Below are 23,933 nucleotides of genomic sequence, written 5' to 3'. Positions count from 1 at the left end.
TTGTTTTGAACGCACTGAAGTCTGAGATTTCCGAGTTCCCAGGTGTTTTGAATGCGGCATTACTGACCATAGCGACGAACAAACAAAACGTTTTGGAAGCTGATTCGGGTCTCTCCCATAACTCCGCCCCATAGGTACTGTTGCTACTTGCTGCCACCTAACCGAACCAGACGACCAAGTCTCTCATCAACTATGGGTGCATTCGTAAATTCACTCCGGGGTGCCGGAGTGTGCTCTGGGCGTTCGTAAATAAACACCCGGAGTGTGCTCTGGGCGTTCGTAAATAAACACCCGGAGTGTGCTCTGGGCGTTCGTAAATAAACACCCGGAGTGTGCTCTGGGCGTTCGTAAATTCGTAAAGTGTGCTCTGTCAGATTGTCAGCTGCTAAATCCTGAGCGTTTCGGCTGTTGGAGCGTCCAGAGCGCACACTGCTAGCTACTTCCAGACACAAATGAGAGAACGTAAACTTTTATTTTGATCAAAATGTGTTTTTAGGCAGAAATGCCTTCTGGAACATGTGAACGTTCATGTGCCTTAATAACAAACGTGCCATCTGTAAATACGAATACAATTGTTAAATTACAAGCCTAGTTGTTTTAGCCACAGAAAAAGATGATTGGCTGAGATAATGAGTGGGCTGGACATGCCGAGAGACAAGTTCAGATCGGTCTGCCATGTAGCACGCTTCTGTCTATTTGAACTGGTCAGTATGTATAGGTAATCCTGTCTAACACGGATTTAAAAAAAATATATATATATATATCACGTAATAGAACTGCATAAGTGTTGCTCTCCACTTTCTGGAGGACCGAGTTTTGAAATCAGTGGAAGTGGTGTATGATAGCTAAGGAGTTTGAGAAAACACCTGTCTCCGGATCACATCTTCAAACTAAGGGCAACCATGGCATCTGTGACAGGGAGAAGCATCCATTCCATGTATACGGGTAAGATAGTGTGGCTAGCTACATTTTCAGATATTACTTGTTTCTAATTTTGACAGAAAGTCGTTTTCATTTCAAGATAAACTGTACTATTAGCTTGCCAGCTAACGTTAGCTGGCTGGCTCGCTAGCTAACAGTACGTGTATGATCTTTGTAGTAATATCATTCATATCTCAGAGCCGTTGTATTGATCAAATGGAGGACGTGTTGCACTATCAACTCTGTAGGAGTATATAGGAAGTCGATCACCCTCACTTTGTGCGATAATTGCCTGCTTGCGGAGGGCTACAGAGAAGAAGTGGCTATGCTGGGCATACAAATAGCTCATTTGCACAGGCTTCTAGGAAAGCCAAGACCTGTGATTTTCTCGTTTTTCTCCACTCTGAGGGCCGTGCATTGCGTTGGGCTGATGGGAGTCTCACCTTTGGGCAGGCTATCTTTGGTGGACTGGCCGCTGCTAGGAAGTGATCGCTCACTAACAGAGAATGGAGTCGGCGGGACCTTTGTTGCTGAATTGCGGGATGATCCTTTCCTGGACCTGGCTGGCTGGACAGGCAGACACGTCACCGTTTATTGCGGAAGTAGAGGGCGGCATCCTCCACTTTCTGAGCCCTCTGCGGTGACAGGATTCATGAATGGGCTGCCAACATCGAATAGCTTCGCTCTGGGGCATGATGTTCTGGCACCATCTTGTCATGCAGCGTAGGATGTTCCTTCCGTGTCGGCCAACATTGTGATGGCATCGCCGGGGTCTAAGGTGAGTTCTGCTTCACCCGGTTCTAGTGTGGGCTCTGCTATTCCTGTCATTTGTGGGGGGTGAGTTAGAGGAGCCCCTGATGGGGTTAGGGTTGGGCTGAGGGCTCCGGCTCGAAATGGACAACAGCCATCAACCATTATTATGGGAAGCTCCGTTGTTAGATTGGTGGAAGTCAGAAATACCTGTACAATTTGTTTTTCTGGAGCTAAGGTATTGGATTTATCAGAGGTCATGCCCACCATCAAGAAACAGATTCCTGCTCTGAAAACAGTTGTGTTGCATATTGGGTCTAATAACATGATGTGAAAACTCTAAAGCTAAGAGACAATTTCTTACAACTCTTAGAGAATGCTCAGAAATGAGCAGAATAAATAATTGTCTCGGGCCCAAATACATGTCCTCGCCTTGTGGGACTGAGTGTTTTAGCCATCTTTGGTCTCTTCACCAGTGGTTAATCAGTCTGACCAAGGACTTGGGAAAGTCCTTCGTCAACAATTTTGACTCCTTCTGGAATATGCCTGGTTACTTTGTAGAAGACGGAATTCACCTGGGTGAAAATGGCTCCCGGCTGTATCATCAAACATTGGAAAGGTTGTTGGTCAACTAAATTGATATGAGGACAATATTATCATTACATGTAAGTCAGTTTTTACCATCTCCTTTTTGGTCTCTATGAGAGTTCCACATGTTGTATCTGAAAGTGGGTGACATACGAAACGCTTCAGTCTGGTTTTAGATCCCATCATAGCACTGAGACTGCACTCGTGAAGGTGGTAAATTACCTTAATGGCTTCAGACCAAGGCTCTGCATATGTCCCCATATGTGCTCCTAGACCTCCTAGTGCTGTTTTTGTTACCATCAATCACGACATTCTTTTGGCGAGACTGGAAACCCAAATTGGTCTACACGGACAAGTTCTGGCCTGGTTTAGATCTTATCTGTCGGAAAGATATCAGTTTGTCTCTGTGGATGGTTTGTCTTCTGACAAATCAACTGTACACTTCGGTGTTCCTCAAGTTTACGTTTTAGGACCACTACTGTTTTCACTATATATTGGTGATGTCATTCGGAAACATAATGTTAACTTTCACTGCTATGCGGATGACACACAGCTGTACATTTCAATGAAACATGGTGAAGCCCCAAAATTGTCCTCCCTGGAAGCCTGTGTTTCAGACATAAGGAAGTGGATGGCGGCAAATGTTTTACTTTTAAACTCGGACAAAACAGAGATGCTTGTTCTAGGTCCCAAGAAACAGAGAGATCTTCTGTTGAATCTGACAATTAATCTGAATGGTTGTACAGTCGTCTCAAATAAAACTGTGAAGGACCTTGGCGTTACTCTGGACCCTGATCTCTCTTTTGAAGAACATATCAAGACTGTTTCAAGGACAGCTTTTTTCCATCTACGTTACATTGCAAAAATCAGAAACTTTCTGTCCAAAAATGATGCAGAAAACTGAATCCATGCTTTTGTCACTTCTAGGTTAGACTACTGCAATGCTCTACTTTCCGGCTACCCGGATAAAGCACTAAATAAACTTCAGTTAGTGCTAAATACGGCTGCTAGAATCCTGACTAGAACCAAACAATTTGATCATATTACTCCAGTGCTAGCCTCCCTACCCATGTCTGCCTACCCATGTCAGAGACGCAAACTCGGTCTCAACCTTTAAGTCTTTACTGAAGACTCATCTCTTCAGTGGGTCATATGATTGAGTGTAGTCTGGCCCAGGAGTGGGAAGGTGAACGGAAAGGCTCTGGAGCAACGAACCGCCCTTGCTGTCTCTGCCTGGCCGGTTCCCCTCTTTCCACTGGGATTCTCTGCCTCTAACCCTATTACAGGGGCTGAGTCACTGGCTTACTGGGGCTCTATCATGCCGTCCCTGGAAGGGGTGCGTCACCTGAGTGGGTTGATTCACTGATGTGGTCATCCTGTCTGGGTTGGCGCCCCCCCTTGGGTTGTGCCATGGCGGAGATCTTTGTGGGCTATACTCAGCCTTGTCTCAGGATGGTATGTTGGTGGTTGAAGATATCCCTCTAGTGGTGTGGGGGCTGTGCTTTGGCAAAGTGGGTGGGGTTATATCCTTCCTGTTTGGCCCTGTTCGGGGGTGTCCTCGGATGGGGCCACAGTGTCTCCTGACCCCTTCTGTCTCAGCCTCCAGTATTTATGCTGCAGTAGTTTGTGTCGGGGGGCTAGGTTCAGTTTGTTATATCTGGAGTACTTCTCCTGTCCTATTCGGTGTCCTGTGTGAATCTAAGTGTGCGCTCTCTAATTCTCTCCTCTCTTTCTTTCTCTCTCTCGGAGGACATGAGCCCTAGGACCATGCCCCAGGACTACCTGACATGATGACTCCTTGCTGTCCCCAGTCCACCTGGCCGTGCTGCTGCTCAAGTTTCAAACCACCAAGAAACACAACAAAATCCATAAAGGTGTCTGCATGGAGAGAGTCTCCTCCATGAATGTGGAAGTGGTGTATTTATCCTGGGAGACACCGGGCCCAGGTGTGTCTGCATGGAGAGAGTCTCCTCCATGAATGTGGAAGTGGTGTATTTATCCTGGGAGACACCGGGCCCAGGTGTGTCTGCATGGAGAGAGTCTCCTCCATGAATGGGGAAGTGGTGTATTTATCCTGGGAGACACCTGGCCCAGGTATGTCTGCATGGAGAGAGTCTCCTCCATGAATGTGGAAGAGGTCTATTTATCCTGGGAGACAACGGGCCCAGGTGTTTCTGCATGGAGAGAGTCTCCTCCATGAATGGGGAAGTGGTGTATTTATCCTGGGAGACACCGGGCCCAGGTGTTTCCCATGTAGCTGACGACCCTCCCAACTCCGCCCACCAGCATCCTAATAAGGAAACAAGAACAAAGAGAGAATACGGCAGACAGAGTGGGAGGGTCGTCACACTCTCTCTCGGAGGACCTGAGCCCTAGGACCATGCCCCAGGACTACCTGACATGATGACTCCTTGCTGTCCCCAGTCCACCTGACCGTGCTGCTGCTCCAGTTTCAACTGTTCTGCCTTATTATTATTCAACCATTATTCGACCATGCTGTAAACAGACTATACTGTATCTAGTCCTGTAAACAGACTATACTGTATCTAACTGTAAACAGACTATACTGTATCTAGTCCTGTAAACAGACTATACTGTCTCTAACTGTATCTAGACCTGTAAACAGACTATACTGTATCTAGACCTTTAAACAGACTATACTGTCTCTAACTGTATCTAGACCTGTAAACAGACTATACTGTATCTAGACCTGTAAACAGACTATACTGTATCTAGACCTGTAAACAGACTATACTGTATCTAGACCTTTAAACAGACTATACTGTCTCTAACTGTATCTAGACCTGTAAACAGACTATACTGTATCTAGACCTGTAAACAGACTATACTGTATCTAGACCTGTCAACAGACTATACTGTATCTAGACCTGTCAACAGACTACACTGTATCTAGACCTGTCAACAGACTATACTGTATCTAGACCTGTCAACAGACTATACTGTATCTAGACCTGTCAACAGACTATACTGTATCTAGACCTGTAAACAGACTATACTGTCTCTAGACCTGTAAACAGACTATACTGTATCTAGACCTGTCAACAGACTATACTGTCTCTAACTGTAAACAGACTATACTGTATCTAGACCTGTCAACAGACTATACTGTATCTAACTGTATCTAGACCTTTAAACAGACTATACTGTATCTAGACCTGTCAACAGACTATACTGTATCTAGACCTGTAAACAGACTATACTGTATCTAGACCTGTAAACAGACTATACTGTATCTAGACCTGTAAACAGACTATACTGTCTCTAACTGTATCTAGACCTGTAAACAGACTATACTGTATCTAGACCTGTAAACAGACTATACTGTATCTAGACCTGTCAACAGACTATACTGTATCTAGACCTTTAAACAGACTATACTGTATCTAGACCTGTCAACAGACTATACTGTATCTAGACCTGTAAACAGACTATACTGTATCTAGACCTGTCAGACTATACTGTATCTAACTGTAAACAGACTATACTGTATCTAGACCTGTAAACAGACTATACTGTATCTAGACCTGTCAACAGACTATACTGTATCTAGACCTGTCAACAGACTATACTGTATCTAGACCTGTCAGACTATACTGTATCTAGACCTGTCAACAGACTATACTGTCTCTAACTGTAAACAGACTATACTGTATCTAACTGTATCTAGACCTGTAAACAGACTATACTGTATCTAGACCTGTAAACAGACTATACTGTATCTAGACCTGTCAACAGACTATACTGTATCTAACTGTATCTAGACCTTTAAACAGACTATACTGTATCTAACTGTATCTAGACCTGTCAACAGACTATACTGTCTCTAGACCTGTAAACAGACTATACTGTATCTAACTGTATCTAGACCTGTCAACAGACTATACTGTATCTAACTGTATCTAGACCTGTAAACAGACTATACTGTATCTAGACCTGTCAACAGACTATACTGTATCTAACTGTAAACAGACTATACTGTATCTAGACCTGTAAACAGACTATACTGTATCTAGACCTTTAAACAGACTATACTGTCTCTAACTGTATCTAGACCTGTCAGACTATACTGTCTCTAGACCTGTAAACAGACTATACTGTCTCTAGACCTGTAAACAGACTATACTGTATCTAGACCTGTAAACAGACTATACTGTCTCTAACTGTATCTAGACCTGTCAGACTATACTGTCTCTAACTGTATCTAGACCGGTCAGACGATACTATCTCTAACTGTATCTAGACCGGTCAGACTATACTATCTCTAACTGTATCTAGACCGGTCAGACTATACTGTCTCTAACTGTATCTAGACCGGTCAGACTATACTATCTCTAACTGTATCTAGACCTGTCAACAGACTATACTGTATCTAGACCTGTAAACAGACTATACTGTCTCTAACTGTATCTAGACCGGTCAGCAGACAGAGGGAAAAGGGTGCTGTTGACACATACACTACCGTTTAAATGTTTGGGGTCACATAGAAATGTCCTTGTTTTTGAAAGAAAAGCACATTTTTTGTCCATTAAAATAACATCAAATTGATCAGAAATACAGTGTAGACATTGTTAATGTTGTAAATGACTGTTGTAGCTGGAAAAGTCCGATTTTATTATGGAATATCTACATAGGCGTACAGAGGACCATTATCAGAAACCATCACACCTGTGTTCCAATGGCACGTTGTGTTAGCTAATCCAAGTTTAGCATTTTAAAAGGCTAAGTGATCATTTGAAAACCCTTTTGCAATTATGTTAGAACAGCTGACAACTGTTGTTCTCATTAAAGAAGCAATAAAACTTCTTTAGACTAGTTGAGTATCTGGAGCGTCAGCATTTGTGGGCTCGATTACAGGCTCAAAATGGACAGAAACAAAGACCTTTGTTTGTGAATAAGGAGTGGGTGTCATCAACCTTCTTTTCAAAGTGGTTGACAAGGTCGTCTGCAGAGGAGGAGGAGGCAGGTGTGGAGGATTAAAGAGGAGGTGGTGCAAAAGTGTTTCCTAGGGTTAGTGGTAGAAAGTGGCTTTAGTAGCGGATACAGAGGAAGAGAGGGTAGAGAGGAGGGAATGGAAGGATGATCGGTCCTCCAGAATTGTAGTTTTCCTTCATTTCTGCTCAGCTGCCCAGAGGCCTGTTCTGTAAGCTCGCAATGAGTCACTCAGCCAAGGAGCAGGAGGGGATGGTCGAACTGGCCGGGAGAAAAGGGGACAGTCCCGATTCTCTTCCCAAGGTGTGCACTTATATAATATATCCCATGGATTTAGCAATGAAAACTCCCTCCTTCCAATGCTACAACACAGGTGTCAAACTCATTCCACGGAGGGCCGAGTGTCTGCGGGTTTTCCGCTTGTCCCTTGATTTATGAATTAAGCTCACTACTTAGCAAGGAACTCCTCTCACCTGGTTGTGGGTGGGCTTTCTATCTCCTGAAATGACAACCAGCAGTATTTGTAAAGAATCTCACCAAGAACAAACTAAAAGGCTGTAAAGGTCACACACACTATCCAAAATAGTATTTTAATGTGACCAGAATGATTGCAGTAGGTTATGTCCATCTACTCATTCCTTTAAAATGTTGACAAATACATACAATTTGCTACAGTACTTGCCATACATGTATAGCTATTGATGTGTTTAGAAAAGGTTGGACATTGCTTTTGTTGCACTGTAGCCATCTAGCTAAATGACCACACAACTTACTAGCTACCTTATTAGCCTGCTATAGCTAACAGAGCAAGGAACTGTAGCTATTAGTTGATAGGAAGCAATCACCACGTACAGAACCAGTCAAAAGTTTGAACACACCTACTCATTCAAAGGTTTTTCTTTATTTTTTTACTATTTTCTACATGGTAGAATACTAGTGAAGACATCAACAACTATGAAATAACACATATGGAATCATATTGAGATTCTTCAAAGTAGCCACCATTTGCCTTGATGACAGCTTTGCACACTCTTGACATTCTCTCAACCAGCTTCATGAGGTAGTCGCCTGGAATGCATTTCTATTAACAGGTGTGCCTTGTTAATAGTTCATGTGTGGAATTTCTTTCCTTCTTAATGCATTTGAGCTGTGAGTTGAGTTGAGTTGTGTTGTGACAAGGTAGGGGTGGTGTACAGAAGATAGCCCTATTTGGTAAAAGACCAAGTCCATATTATGACTAGAACTCAAATAAGCAAAGAGAAACCACAGTCCATCATTACTTTAAGAAAAGGTAGGTCAGTCAATCCAGAAAATGTCAAAAACATAAGGTTTCTTCAAGTGCAGTTGCAAAAACCATCCAGCGCTATGATGAAACTGTCTCTCATGAGGACCGCCACAGGAAAGGAAGACCCAGAGTTACCTCTGCTGCAGAGGAGAAGTTCATTAGGTACCACCCTCAGAAATTGCTGCCTAAATAAATGCTTCAGAGTTCAAGTAACAGACACATCTCAACATCAACTGTTCAGAGGAGACTGGGTGAATCAGGCCTCTATGGTCAAATTGCTGCAAAGAAACCACTACTAAAGGACACCAATAAGAAGAAGAGACTTGCTTGGGCCAAGAAACACGAGCAAATCAAATCAAATCAAAGGACATTAGACTGGTGAAAATCTGTCCTTTGGTCTAATGAGTTCAAATGTGAGAAGACCGCCGTGTCTTTGGTGGCACAGAGTAGGTGATGATCTACGCATGTGTAGTTCTCACCGTGAAGCATGGAGGAGGTGGTGTGGGAGTGCTTTGCTGGTGACACTGTCTGTGATTGATTTAGAATTCAATGCACTCTTAACCAGCATGGCTACCACAGCATTCTGCAGCAATACGCCATCCCATCTGGTTTGTCCTTAGTGGGACTATCATTTGTTTTCAATAGGACAATGACCCAACACACCTCCATATGCTCAGCATATGTGGGAACTCATTCAAGACTGTTGGAAAAGCATTCCAGGTGAAGCTGGTTGAGAGAAAGAGAATGCCAAGTGTGTGCAAAGCTGTCATCAAGGCAAAGGGTGGCTACTTTGAAGAATCTCCAATTAAAAATATATTTTGATTTGTTTAACACTTTTTGGTTACTACATGATTCCATATGTGTTATTTCATAGTTTGTCTTCACTATTGTTCTCTAATGTAGAAAGTAGTAAAAATAAAGAAACATCCTTGAATGAGTAAGTCACCAAACTTTTGATTGCTACTGTATATCTAACTCAATACGTTTCAGGGTTTAGAGGTCAGGTTCCTCAGAAGACTCCAGTCTCCGAGAGGGTTAGGGGTCAGGTTCCTCAGAAGACATCAGCCGCAGAGAGGGTTAGGGGTCAGGTTCCTCAGAAGACGCCAGCCGCAGAGAGGGTTAGGGGTCAGGTTCCTCAGAAGACGCCAGCCTCAGTGAGTAGTGTATTGGCCTCCAGCAGCATTCCCTTGGCGTAGACCCGTATGGTGTAGAACATAGTGAGGAAGTCCTGCGTGCTGAACAGAGTGTCTGCCAGGGCGAAGCCCAGTGTGGAGGGGATGAATCCTCTGCCGTACTCCACCATCCAAGTCCCAGCACTCCACTGGACCGACGTCGCCTCGCCTACCGTGTGGACTATCGTGTCACCTGTCAACACACACACCTGTCAACACACACCTGATACAGAAGATGCTAGAATGTAGGCCCACTCCACCTAACTAGTAGGTAGGCTAGTTTACTTTGACATGTTAGTAATTTAGAGCCACTTACAGTAGTGAGTAATTTAGCAGACTCGCTGATCCAGAGCCACTACAGTAGTGAGTCATTTAACATACTCTCTTATCCAGAGCCACTACAGTAGTGAGTCATTTAACAGACTCTCTTATCCAGAGCCACTACAGTAGTGAGTCATTTAACAGACTCTCTTATCCAGAGCCACTTACACTAGTGAGTCATTTAACACTCTCGTCTCCAGAGCCACTTACAAGAGCAATTAGGATTAAGTGCCTTGCTCAAGGGAACATCGACAGATTTTTCACCTAGTCGGCTCAGAGACTTTTAGTTACTGTTGGAGCGAACCATTGAGGAAAGCTCAGCATTGCATGTAGATAGGTTTGGCTGCTAGGCTGAAGTAGCAAGAACATGCACATTAAGAGAAGATGATATCCAGGCCATATGACACCCAGACCATACTCTATTTTTGAAAGAATACATTAACCAAGACCATAAGTGCATTCATGACAGCTGAACGTGCTGTGGTCAGCAGGATACAGGAAGAAAGATGTAGGCAAGATAACTGATGACTAACACGTAAAACATAGGCGTGCAGTACATACATTATTTATAGAACATGGAAAGAGTTCTGCCATCGTTGTAGCCAAAACCAGATACTAAAGGGGAGTAGCTCTATTTACATATGTGATGTACCCCAATACTATGTATGTATAAAAGCAGAGCCAGTGCTAAGAAGCGGCGGCTGTTCCGCGGACCAGCACGGCTTTAATAACTTGTATTAAAGGCTACATTGAATTCAAAAGTTCTTCTGAGAGTATTATATTATATTTCTGAAACAATTATCTACGACATTACTGACCATACATTGCCAGCAGCATACCACCCTGCATACCACTGCTGGCTTGCTTCTGAAGCTAAGCAGGGTTGGTCCTGGTCAGCAGCATACCACCCTGCATACCACTGCTGGCTTGCTTCTGAAGCTAAGCAGGGTTGGTCCTGGTCAGCAGCATACCACCCTGCATACCACTGCTGGCTTGCTTCTGAAGCTAAGCAGGGTTGGTCCTGGTCAGCAGCATACCACCCTGCATACCACTGCTGGCTTGCTTCTGAAGCTAAGCAGGGTTGATCCTGGTCAGGTCCCTGGATGGGAGACCAGATGCTGCTGGAAGTGGTGTTGGAGGGCCAGTAGGAGGCACTCTTTCTCTGGTCTAAATAATATCCCATTGCCCCAGGGCAGTGAGGGGTCATTGCTCTGTGTGGGGTGCTGTCTTTTGGATGGGACGTTAAACGGGTGTCCTGACACTGGTCATTAAAGATCCCATGGCACTTATCATAAGAGTAGGGTTGTTAACCCCTGTGTCCTGGCTAAATTCCCAATCTGGCCCTCAAACAATCATGGTCACCTAATAATCCCCAGTTTATAATTGGCTCATTCATCCCCCTCTCCCCTGTAACTATTCCCCAGGTCGTTGCTGCAAATGAGAACGTGTTCTCAGTCAACTTACCTGGTAAAATAACGGATGAATAAATACGTTCTTAACCGCGAGGCTACCTACCTCATTGACCGGTGTTTTACCTGGGTAGAACAGCTGTAGTGTCTAAATGTATACATTTAAATATAGAATTTAATAGGATCTCTGTGGTCTTACCTGGATAGTACATTTCACTCTTAGTCGATCCCTCCTTCCACTGCCTGAAGGTCCCAGAGATGATGGTGTCTGATATTTCAGCCCAGTAACGACCTTAAGACAATTTCAACAAGTTAAAAACAAAACAGGAGGCACAGAGTGATACGATGGAGGATAGAAGACGTTAAGAATGAGGAAAGACTGATGACGTGACTCAAATGGCACCCTATTGCCCTCATAGGGCACTACTTATACGGTGGCAGGTAGACTAGTGATTAGAGAGTGGGGCCAGTAAGCAGCAGGTAGACTAGTGGTTAGAGTTGGGCCAGTAACCAGCAGGTAGACTAGTGGTTAGAGAGTGGGGCCAGTAAGCAGCAGGTAGACTAGTGGTTAGAGTTGGGCCAGTAACCAGCAGGTAGCCTAGTGGTTAGAGAGTTGGGCCAGTAACCAGCAGGTAGACTAGTGGTTAGAGAGTTGGGTCAGTAACCAGCAGGTAGACTAGTGGTTAGAGAGTTGGGTCAGTAACCAGCAGGTAGACTAGTGGTTAGAGAGTTGGGTCAGTAACCAGCAGGTAGACTAGTGGTTAGAGCGTTGGGCCAGTAACCAGCAGGTAGCCTAGTGGTTAGAGAGTTGGGCCAGTAACCAGCAGGTAGACTAGTGGTTAGTAGACGTTGGGCCAGTAACCAGCAGGTAGTAACCAGTAAGCAGGTAGACCAGTGTTGGGCCAGTAACCAGCAGGTAGACAGTTGGGTCAGTAACCAGCAGGTAGCCAGTAACCAGCAGGTAGACTAGTGGTTAGAGAGTTAGGCCAGTAACCAGCAGGTAGACTAGTGGTCTAGTGTTGGGCCAGTAACCAGCAGGTAGACTAGTGGTAGGCCAGTAACCAGCAGTAGTAGTGGTTAGGTCAGTAACCAGCAGGTAGCCTAGTGGTTAGAGTGGTCAGTGTTGGGCCAGTAACCAGCAGGTAGACTAGTGGTTAGAGCGTTGGGTAGGTAACCAGCAGGTAGACTAGTGGTCAGTGTTGGGCCAGTAACCAGCAGGTAGACTAGTGGTTAGAGAGTTAGGCCAGTAACCAGCAGGTAGACTAGTGGTCAGTGTTGGGCCAGTAACCAGCAGGTAGACTAGTGGTTAGAGAGTTAGGGCCAGTAACCAGCAGGTAGTGGTTAGTGGTCAGTGTTAACCAGCAGGGACCAGTAACCAGCAGGTAGACTAGTGGTCAGTGTTGGGCCAGTAACCAGCAGGTAGACTAGTGGTTAGAGAGTTGGGTCAGTAACCAGCAGGTAGACTAGTGGTCAGTGTTGGGCCAGTAACCAGCAGGTAGACTAGTGGTTAGAGAGTTGGGTCAGTAACCAGCAGGTAGTGGACTAGAGAGTTGGTCAGTGGTTAGAGTTGGGTTGGGCCAGTAACCAGCAGGTAGACTAGTGGTTGAGTTGGGTCAGTAACCAGCAGGTAGACTAGTGGTCCAGTAACCAGCAGGTAGACTAGTGGTTAGTTGGTAACCAGCAGGTAGCCTAGTGGTTAGAGAGTTAGGCCAGTAACCAGCAGGCCAGTAACCAGCAGGTAGACTAGTGGTTAGAGTGTTGGGCCAGTAACCAGCAGGTAGACTAGTGGTTAGAGAGTTGGGTCAGTAACCAGCAGGTAGACTAGTGGTTACAGAGTTGGGCCAGTAACCAGCAGGTAGACTAGTGGTTAGAGTGTTGGGCCAGTAACCAGCAGGTAGACTAGTGGTTAGAGAGTTGGGTCAGTAACCAGCAGGTAGACTAGTGGTCAGTGTTGGGCCAGTAACCAGCAGGTAGACTAGTGGTCAGTGTTGGGCCAGTAACCAGCAGGTAGACTAGTGGTTAGAGAGTTGGGTCAGTAACCAGCAGGTAGACTAGTGGTCAGTGTTGGGCCAGTAACCAGCAGGTAGACTAGTGGTTAGAGAGTTGGGTCAGTAACCAGCAGGTAGACTAGTGGTTAGAGAGTTGGGTCAGTAACCAGCAGGTAGACTAGTGGTTAGAGAGTTGGGTCAGTAACCAGCAGGTAGACTAGTGGTAGAGAGTTGGGTCAGTAACCAGCAGCAGTTTATTTGGTAAATATCTTCATAACACTTTCTTGAACTGCGTTGTTGGTTAAGGGTAAGTAATTGTAAGTAATTTCACTATAAGTTGTATTCGGCAAATTAAGTTTGATTTGACCTATCATACTACTATGGCTGAACCTGTAAAACAACACATTACACTGCACATTTTGTTAATTTCACCTTTATTTAACCAGGTAGTCTAGTTGAGAACACCTTTATTTAACCAGGTAGGCTAGTTGAGAACACCTTTATTTAACCAGGTAGGCCAGTTGAGAACACCTTTATTTAACCAGGTAGGCTAGTTGAGAACACCTTTATTTAACCAGGTAGGCCAGTTGAGAACACCTTTATTTAACCAGGTAGGCCAGTTGAGAACACCTTTATTTAACCAGGTAGGCCAGTTGAGAACACCTTTATTTAACCAGGTAGGCCAGTTGAGAACACCTTTATTTAACCAGGTAGTCTAGTTGAGAACACCTTTATTTAACCAGGTAGGCCAGTTGAGAACACCTTTATTTAACCAGGTAGGCTAGTTGAGAACACCTTTATTTAACCAGGTAGGCCAGTTGAGAACACCTTTATTTAACCAGGTAGGCCAGTTGAGAACACCTTTATTTAACCAGGTAGTCTAGTTGAGAACACCTTTATTTAACCAGGTAGTCTAGTTGAGAACACCTTTATTTAACCAGGTAGGCTAGTTGTGAACACCTTTATTTAACCAGGTAGGCTAGTTGTGAACACCTTTATTTAACCAGGTAGTCTAGTTGAGAACAAGTTCTCATTTACAACTGCCACCTGGCCAAGATAAGCAGTGCGACAGAAACAACAGAGTTACACATGGAGAAAACAAACATACAGTCAATAATACAATAATAAATAAAATATAAATAATAAAATACCTATCATACTAGCTTCAATGCCATACAACACTCCTTCCGTGGCCTCCAACTGCTCTTAAATGCAAGTAAAACTAAACCCATGCTTTTCAACCGTTTGCTGCCTAAACCTGCCCGCCCGAATAGCATCACCACCCTGGACGGTTCCGACCTTGAATATGTGGACAACTACAAATACCTAGGTGTCTGGCTATACTAAACTCTCCTTCCAGACTCATATTAAACATCTCCAATCCAAAATCAAATCCAGAATCTGCTTCCTATTTCGTAACAAAGCCTCCTTCACTCACGCCGCCAAACTTACCCTAGTAAAACTGACTATCCTACCGATCCTCAACTTCGGCAATGTCACCTACAAAATAGCTTTCAACACTCTACTCAGCAAACTGGATGCAGTCTATTACAGTGCCATCCGTTTTGTCACCAAAGCACCTTATACTACCCACCACTGCGACCTGTATGCTCTCGTTGGCTGGCCCTCGCTACATATTCGTCGCCAGACCCACTGGCTCCAGGTCATCTATAAGTCTATGCTAGGTATTTCACCGCCTTATCTCAGCTCACTGGTCACGATAGCAGCACCCACCCGTAGCACACGCTCCAGCAGGTATAGCTCACTGGTCGCCCCCAAAGCCAACACCTCCTTTGGCTGCCTTTCCTTCCAGTTCTCTGCTGCCAGTGACTGGAACGAATTGCAAAGAAAATTGTCGAAGCTGGAGATTTATATTTCCCTCACTAACTTTAAACATCAACTATCTGAGCAGCTAACCGATCACTGCAGCTGTACATAGTCCATCTGTAAATAGCCCACCCAATTTACCTACCTCATCCCCATATTGTTTTATTTACTTTTCTGCTCTTTTGCACACCAGTATCACTACTTGCACATCATCATCTGCTCATCTATCACTCCAGTGTTAATCTGCTAAATTGTCATTATTCCCTACTATGGCCTATTTATTGCCTCCCTCCTCATGCCTTTTGCACACACTGTATATAGACTTTATTTTATTCTACTGTGTCATTGACTTGTTTATTGTGTTATTGGCTTGTTTATTGTTTATTCCATGTTATTCTATGTGTAACTCTGTTGTTGTCTGTTCACACTGCTATGCTTTATCTTGGCCAGGTCGCAGTTGTAAATTGAGAACTTGTTCTCAACTGGCCTACCTGGTTAAATAAAGGTGTTCTCAACTGGCCTACCTGATTAAATAAAGGTGTTCTCAACTGGCCTCCCTGGTTAAATAAAGGTGTTCTCAACTGGCCTCCCTGGTTAAATAAAGGTGTTCTCAACTGGCCTCCCTGGTTAAATAAAGGTGTTCTCAACTGGCCTACCTGGTTAAATAAAGGTGTTCTCAACTGGCCTACCTGGTTAAATAAAGGTGTTCTCAACTAGACTACCTGGTTAAATAAAGGTGTTCTCAACTAGACTACCTGGTTAAATAAAGGTGTTCTCAACTAGACTACCTGGTTAAATAAAGGTGTTCTCAACTGGCCTACCTGGTTAAATAAAGGTGATCTCAACTAGCCTACCTGGTTAAATAAAGGTGTTCTCAACTAGCCTACCTGGTTAAATAAAGGTGTTCTCAACTGGCCTACCTGGTTAAATAAAGGTGTTCTCAACTAGCCTACCTGGTTAAATAAAGGTGTTCTCAACTAGACTACCTGGTTAAATAAAGGTGTTCTCAACTAGCCTACCTGGTTAAATAAAGGTGTTCTCAACTGGCCTACCTGGTTAAATAAAGGTGTTCTCAACTAGCCTACCTGGTTAAATAAAGGTGTTCTCAACTAGACTACCTGGTTAAATAAAGGTGTTCTCAACTGGCCTACCTGGTTAAATAAAGGTGTTCTCAACTAGCTTACCTGGTTAAATAAAGGTGACATAAAAATAACAAAAAAATAACTGAAAGGTTGCAAAATCAAATCCCCGAGCCGACAAGGTACAAATCTGTCGTTCTGCCCCTGAACAGGCAGTTAACTCACAGTTCCCAGGCAGTCATTGAAAATAAGACTTTGTTCTTAACTGACTTGCCTGGTTGAATAAAGGTTGCATAAACATGACAATACATGTTTTACTTATGACCCATAGAGGCCGTGTGTGAACCCAGAGTGATCCTGACCTGAGTGTCCTCCGGTGTCCACGGCGGTGCCGAACAGCAGGACGTACTCGGTGAGGGAGGCGTGGAGCAGACACATGGACCCCATCCAGCCGCCTGCGTTGACAAACACCCACTGCAGGTCCTCGTCCGGCAGGATGTGACCCGGGTACTTCCTCCGCAGTTCCACCACCACCTTGGAGAACGCCTGGTCGTGGTCCTGGCCTGGAGGAGACATCATCAACACAGTTGTTTTGTCCTGGCCTCAAAACCACATGTAGAGCAGTGATAAATCAGTATTACCAGACATGAGAAAAAAACAACTATGGAATGGGTAGAGGTTTCTTGTCAACAGCAGTAAACTATACCTCATGTCTAGCATGTCCCTGACCTCACTCTTATCATCGATGAACCCTCCCCTTTTAAAAAGATAGCATGCTGATGTTAGCTTGCAAGAGCTCTCACTCACCTCTCTCAACTGCTAATCCACCTCCTAGTCAAAACCATTTGGCTAGCAGGGTCATGTGGCTAACTAGATCTAGAAGGCCAGCATATTACAATTACAGCTAGCTACATGCTTGGGTCTAATCCTACAGCCAGTTGCTGACCCGGCATAGCCAATCAACTATGCCAGCTAGTTAACTTGTGTGTTATTGAAGCAATAAGACATCAGGGGGTGTGGTAAATGGCCAATATACCACGGCTAAGGGCTGTTCTTACGCACAAGGAGTGCCTAGACACAGCCCTTACCTGTGGTATATTGGCCATATACCACAAACCCGAGGTGCCTTATTGCTATTTTAAACTGGTTACCAACATAATTAGAACAGTAAAAATACATGTTTTGTCATACCTGTGGTATATGGTCTGATATACCACAGGCTTTCAGCCATTCAGCATGCAGGGCTCGAACCAGCCTGTTTATAATATTTAAATGGCTACGGGCTCTATCCAGGCACTCTGTATTGCATAGTGCAAAGAACAGCCATTAGTCGTGGTATATTGGCCATATACCACACCTCCTCATGCCTTATTGTTTAACTACACAAGGGTTGGGTCTAATCCTGAATGCTGATTGGTTAAAACCACATTACAGGCAGGGTCTATTCCACAAGTTACCACCGGCTAAATGTATGACGTTAAAATGCCTATTTACTCTGTTCCATCCGACTGCACCAATCCACTCTCTCATCAGCCCAGCCAGGCAATTTATAAACTTGATCTCCACTATAAAAAGCATCTAGACATTATCTCACATTAAGCTTTCAACCACAGATGTGTATAAACCTGTCTGTCTCTCCGATATTTGCAACTTTGTTTCAATATTCAAATTTGATCTCCCATTAATGAATGTGGCTGGAGTGGACGAGACAGAGAGGCAGCCGGAATCATGAATCAGCTGGCATCATTTGTATGGATGTGGATGGAGTGGACGAGACAGAGAGGCAGCCGGCATCCATCATTTGTATGGATGTGGATGGAGTGGACGAGACAGAGAGGCAGCCGGCATCCATCATTTGTATGGATGTGGATGGAGTGGACGAGACAGAGAGGCAGCCGGCATCCATCATTTGTATGGATGTGGATGGAGTGGACGCATCCATCATTTGACAGAGATGGAGTGGACGAGACAGAGAGGCATCCATCCATCATTTGTATGGATGTGGATGGAGTGGACGAGACAGAGAGGCAGCCGGCATCCATCATTTGTATGGATGTGGATGGAGTGGACGAGACAGAGAGGCAGCCGGCATCCATCATTTGTATGGATGTGGATGGAGTGGACGAGAGAGAGAGGCAGCATCCATCATTTGTATGGATGTGGATGGAGTGGACGAGACAGAGAGGCAGCCGGCATCCATCATTTGTATGGATGTGGATGGAGTGGACGAGACAGAGAGGCAGCCGGCATCCATCATTTGTATGGATGTGGATGGAGTGGACGAGACAGAGAGGCAGCCGGCATCATGAATCAGCTGGCATCATTTGTATGGATGTGGATGGAGTGGACGAGACAGAGAGGCAGCCGGCATCCATCATTTGTATGGATGTGGATGGAGTGGACGAGACAGAGAGGCAGCCGGCATCCATCATTTGTATGGATGTGGATGGAGTGGACGAGACAGAGAGGCAGCCGGCATCCATCATTTGTATGGATGTGGATGGAGTGGACGAGACAGAGAGGCAGCCGGCATCCATCATTTGTATGGATGTGGCATCCATCATGGATGTGGATGGAGTGGACAGAGAGGCAGCCGGCATCCATCATTTGTATGGATGTGGATGGAGTGGACGAGACAGAGAGGCAGCCGGCATCCATCATTTGTATGGATGTGGATGGAGTGGACGAGACAGAGAGGCAGCCGGCATCCATCATTTGTATGGATGTGGATGGAGTGGACGAGACAGAGAGGCAGCCGGCATCCATCATTTGTATGGATGTGGATGGAGTGGACGAGACAGAGAGGCAGCCGGCATCCATCATTTGTATGGATGTGGATGGAGTGGACGAGACAGAGAGGCAGCATCCATCATTTGTATGGATGTGGATGGAGTGGACGAGACAGCTGGCATCCATCATTTGTATGGATGTGGATGGAGTGGACGAGACAGAGAGGCAGCCGGCATCCATCATTTGTATGGATGTGGATGGAGTGGACGAGACAGAGAGGCAGCGGCATCCATCATTTGTATGGATGTGGATGGAGTGGACGAGACAGAGAGGCAGCCGGCATCCATCATTTGTATGGATGTGGATGGAGTGGACGAGACAGAGAGGCAGCCGGATGTGGATGCATACAAATGCATTTGTATTGAAAAAAGGTTAAACGAAACGAAATGCAGTTCGTTTGCAGTCTTTCCAGCTTCAGTTTAAAGTGATTGTGTTGACTGTGTTGTTGGCTAGTTCCTCTGAACAACAGTGTCCTGAGGAGTGAGCACATTTTCAATGCCAGGCGAAACAGCGCCTCATTGGCTCATTGTTACGGATGTATCCAAATACATGTCACTTGAAAACAGCTTAAACAAATGCAGCTACTTCACTGTTATTCTGGCTTGTTGACGTGACTAAGTTAGCCGTAGTTGGCTAGCTAGCGATAAGAACGTTGCCAGCCAGTATGGCAATGGAATATTTAGAACGAATGACTGGGTCGTGTCCATAGATACAGAACCAATAGACTGAACGACTGGGACACGTCCATAGATACAGAACCAATAGACTGAACGACTGGGTCAGGTCCATAGATACAGAACCAATAGACTGAACGACTGGGTCAGGTCCATAGATACAGAACCAATAGACTGAACGACTGGGTCGGGTCCATAGATACAGAACCAATAGACTGAACGACTGGGACACGTCCATAGATACAGAACCAATAGACTGAACGACTGGGTCGTGTCCATAGATACAGAACCAATAGACTGAACGACTGGGTCGGGTCCATAGATACAGAACCAATAGACTGAACGACTGGGTCGGGTCCATAGATACAGAACGACTGGGTCGTGTCCATAGATACAGAACCAATAGACTGAACGACTGGGTCGGGTCCATAGATACAGAACCAATAGACTGAACGACTGGGTCGGGTCCATAGATACAGAACCAATAGACTGAACGACTGGGTCGGGTCCATAGATACAGAACCAATAGACTGAACGACTGGGTCGGGTCCATAGATACAGAACCAATAGACTGAACGACAGGGTAGTCTTTTTCACCCGAACCGATTGAACTTTCGACCAGCCGGGTTTGGTAACAACCTTAGCATTGTGTCGGGATTATATCTTGTGGACGGATGAAATAGTATGAATGAATTCATCAAGCTAAAGTTGAATGAAAATATGTATTTGAATATGTTGGTAACCCGGCTTAGATAGCATCATCACTTAATTGCACTAGTCTTTCTCGTGATGTTAAGCTAACCATCACACATATCCATTTAATGGTTATCTGGAGCGTATTCATTACGCAGATTATGTTGTAAAACGTTTCTTAAACGGAGAGAACTATCTGAATTTGTCCAATAGAAACTATCGTGTGCTGGTTTGCTTCCGTGTAGTTCTTCCGTAATGAATGCTCCCCTGACTAGCCAACTATCCATTTACCTGCGTATCGCTTGGCCAGTACAGCAACATCTTCCTTCGTGAAGACATAGTGTTTGTTGGCCATCCACTGCCGCAGGTACATCACTATCAACACAGACACTCCAGCCAGCACGATTAACTTTAACACTTTAGTTGTCCAAGACATGACTGAGATTGAGTGGTAGAACACCACGACCAGAGAAACAGACAAGAGCTACAGCGAAGACAGACGGAAGTTATGCGAAGGCACCCATAGAGATAGATACATAACTCGTCTGTGTATGTGTCATTATCGCGTCTGAGACAGCATGGGCAGCGCCATTGCGTTTATCTCCAGTTTGAAGTAGTCCATTTTCTCCCAAATGATTGGCTGATCCCTCATGATGACCCTATTGGACAGGACTTCAACCGGGTCACCAGGAGGGATCAGCCAATGAAGCTGGAAGTCCCACCCAGTTGACGACATGAAACTGGTGAAAGCCCTGAATGGCGCTGCCCTGCTATAGCAGGCTTTTGTCCACTAGAGACCTCTATCATTCTCAATGGGGGAGGCGCCTTACCTTTCACCTCTGTACTCCCCCCAACCAAGAACGGCTTTTATCAACGAGCAGAAGAGGAATATTTGTACATTCTTACAACACTGTGTATATATATATATATATATATGACATTTGTAATGTCTTTATTGTTTTGAAACTTCTGTATGTGTAATGTTTACTGTTCATTTTTATTGTTTATTTCACTTTTGTATATTATCTACCTCACTTGCTTTGGCAACGTTAACACATGTTTCCCATGCCAATAAAGCCCCTTGAATTGGAATAGTCACATGCAAACCAGCATACATACAAACGATTTACATTGCCAGGAATCAGAAACAAACAAATCATAATCATTATTAATACAAGTTTCAATTGCCTTTTTGTTTTTCATTTTAGTTAAAGTGGTGCCATATTGTTTAAATTAATTTATAAAGTGAAAGAAGTTAGGTTTTGAATTAGCCCATTTGCATTTTTGAATATGAAATGTACCTAATATTATTAGTAGTTGAATTAAATATACTACATCTTTATCAATGTCAGAATTTCTGAAATAAATCATATAAAAACATTAAATTGTACAACCGGCCCTAATGTCAATCCAAACCATTCTGCTATAAAAACAGGCAAAATGGTCTCCTCCATTCCACAGAAATCACATTAATGTCTCCTCCATTCCACAGAAATCACATTAATGTCTCCTCCATTCCACAGAAATCACATTAATGTCTCCTCCATTCCACAGAAATCACATTAATGTCTCCTCCATTCCACAGAAATCACATTAATGTCTCCTACATTCCACAGAAATCACATTAATGTCTCCTCCATTCCACAGAAATCACATTAATGTCTCCTACATTCCACAGAAATCACATTAATGTCTCCTCCATTCCACAGAAATCACATTAATGTCTCCTCCATTCCACAGAAATCACATTAATGTCTCCTCCATTCCACAGAAATCATTCCCACAGAAACATTAATGTCTCCTCCATTCCACAGAAATCACATTAATGTCTCCTCCATTCCACAGAAATCACATTAATGTCTCCTCCATTCCACAGAAATCACATTAATGTCTCCTCCATTCCACAGAAATCACATTAATGTCTCCTCCATTCCACAGAAATCAGAAATCACATTAATGTCTCCTACATTCCACAGAAATCACATTAATGTCTCCTCCATTCCACAGAAATCACATTAATGTCTCCTACATTCCACAGAAATCACATTAATGTCTCCTCCATTCCACAGAAATCACATTAATGTCTCCTCCATTCCACAGAAATCACATTAATGTCTCCTACATTCCACAGAAATCACATTAATGTCTCCTACATTCCACAGAAATCCAATTTTTCGTCAATTTCAGCTTGAATCTTTCCAAAACATGTTTCACATGATACATTCTATGTAACATTTTAAATTAAACGTCCTTTACCCTGTTACTGATATAATATTTGTTAGCAATTTTCCATGCTTTCCCCCATTGTTTATCACCATAGATTTCTGTCCAAAATAATCTTGCTGAGGGAATTGTAGTATCACAAAAAAATCCTAATCTGTTTATTACTACATTTATCTTTAATGTTAATTTAGCCAATTAATACATTTTCATGTAAATCTATGTTACTTACATAAACCCCAGAGGAATTAAAAAAAATATACAACCTCCCCATCATAAACAATTTCATATTATTTCAGGGTTATTGGAATTTGAAATGGATCAAGAAATTCCCCATATGAAAGAAGGTATCCATCCTCATTCAGTAACTGACCAACCTAGAACGAATGATGCGGAAGAAATTGACGAGACGAGTTGAAATGATATCCAATCAGAATGGTGAAAAAATGTCACGCAGGCATGGTGGCGGTGTCAATATTGTCGTTGAGCTTGCTTTTGTTGCCATTAAGTCACTGGTGTTGTTCTAGTTATCAGAAAGCCACTATATGTAAGATTGTCTCCTACCAAGACAAACATTTAACAACACATATCTATCTGAATGTTCCGCATGATTCTGAACGCGTCCACTAGTATACCTTGCGTTACGTCTGGAATCCTGCGTTCATCTGCGCAGCTTTCATTCTCTCCACTGGTTCTATTCCGAGAGTAATTAGCGGCAGAGCGCTTTCGAAACAGCACCAACTCAAAGCAGGGTTAGGGTTGATCTTATAGATGTCAGACTGAAGACAATCCGAGCCACCACTGGTACTGACACAGAGATAGGTTTAGTAAAGTAGGGCTGGACACAGGTGGACTTTCACGTCGTCGGCGTTGTGACAACAACATAGACCAACGCAATGAGCAGCAATAATGAACTCCGCTTTGATCCAAAGGGTAATATCTCATTCCTGGAACATGATTTGCAAGAACACACTACTAAAACACGACTACAGACTATTAGTGCATCTGGTCTTTTAGGAGTTATTGATTAAAGGAGCATAATGTTACTTTTTATAGTCCAATTACTTTACATGTTCAGTCAGCAAGACTTTATGTTACCACAGAATTACAACCCGTGATTCAGTTCCTGTTTTGGTATATAAAGTACATGGATGCATCTCTGGTGTCACCTGCAGGCCATGTTATAGAGCGCAGCCCAGATATACTTTAATTGGTATAACTTTCACCTGTGACTGAACCTCTACCGATTATAAAAAATGAGGCTGG

The 23,933-nt window shown here is 43.9% G+C and overlaps 2 protein-coding genes across 2 annotated transcripts in view; one reads left to right on the top strand and one right to left on the bottom strand.

Moving 5' to 3' along the window:
- Positions 1–6,867: 6,867 nt before the first annotated feature.
- On the bottom strand, positions 6,868–21,067 carry sigmar1 (sigma non-opioid intracellular receptor 1). The gene is made up of 4 exons (XM_029655192.2): positions 20,739–21,067; positions 16,653–16,853; positions 11,596–11,688; positions 6,868–9,859 (listed from the first exon to the last, which is right to left on the bottom strand). The coding sequence occupies exons 1-4, from the start codon at positions 20,881–20,883 to the stop codon at positions 9,630–9,632; spliced, it is 669 nt and encodes a 222-aa protein (XP_029511052.1). The 5' UTR covers positions 20,884–21,067; the 3' UTR covers positions 6,868–9,629.
- A 2,123-nt stretch (positions 21,068–23,190) lies between these two features.
- LOC135563727 (galactose-1-phosphate uridylyltransferase-like) overlaps positions 23,191–23,933 on the top strand; it is a 60,171-nt gene continuing 59,428 nt past the window's right edge. Inside the window, exon 1 of the mRNA XM_065006845.1 lies at positions 23,191–23,600. Coding sequence (XP_064862917.1) covers positions 23,564–23,600 — 37 coding nt within the window. The 5' untranslated portion in view covers positions 23,191–23,563. The remainder of the gene's footprint in view (positions 23,601–23,933) is intronic.

The sequence above is a fragment of the Oncorhynchus nerka genome, linkage group LG22 (assembly GCF_034236695.1).
Source record: "Oncorhynchus nerka isolate Pitt River linkage group LG22, Oner_Uvic_2.0, whole genome shotgun sequence".
Lineage (NCBI taxonomy): Eukaryota > Metazoa > Chordata > Actinopteri > Salmoniformes > Salmonidae > Oncorhynchus > Oncorhynchus nerka.
This window is presented reverse-complemented; position numbering and strand designations above follow the sequence as displayed.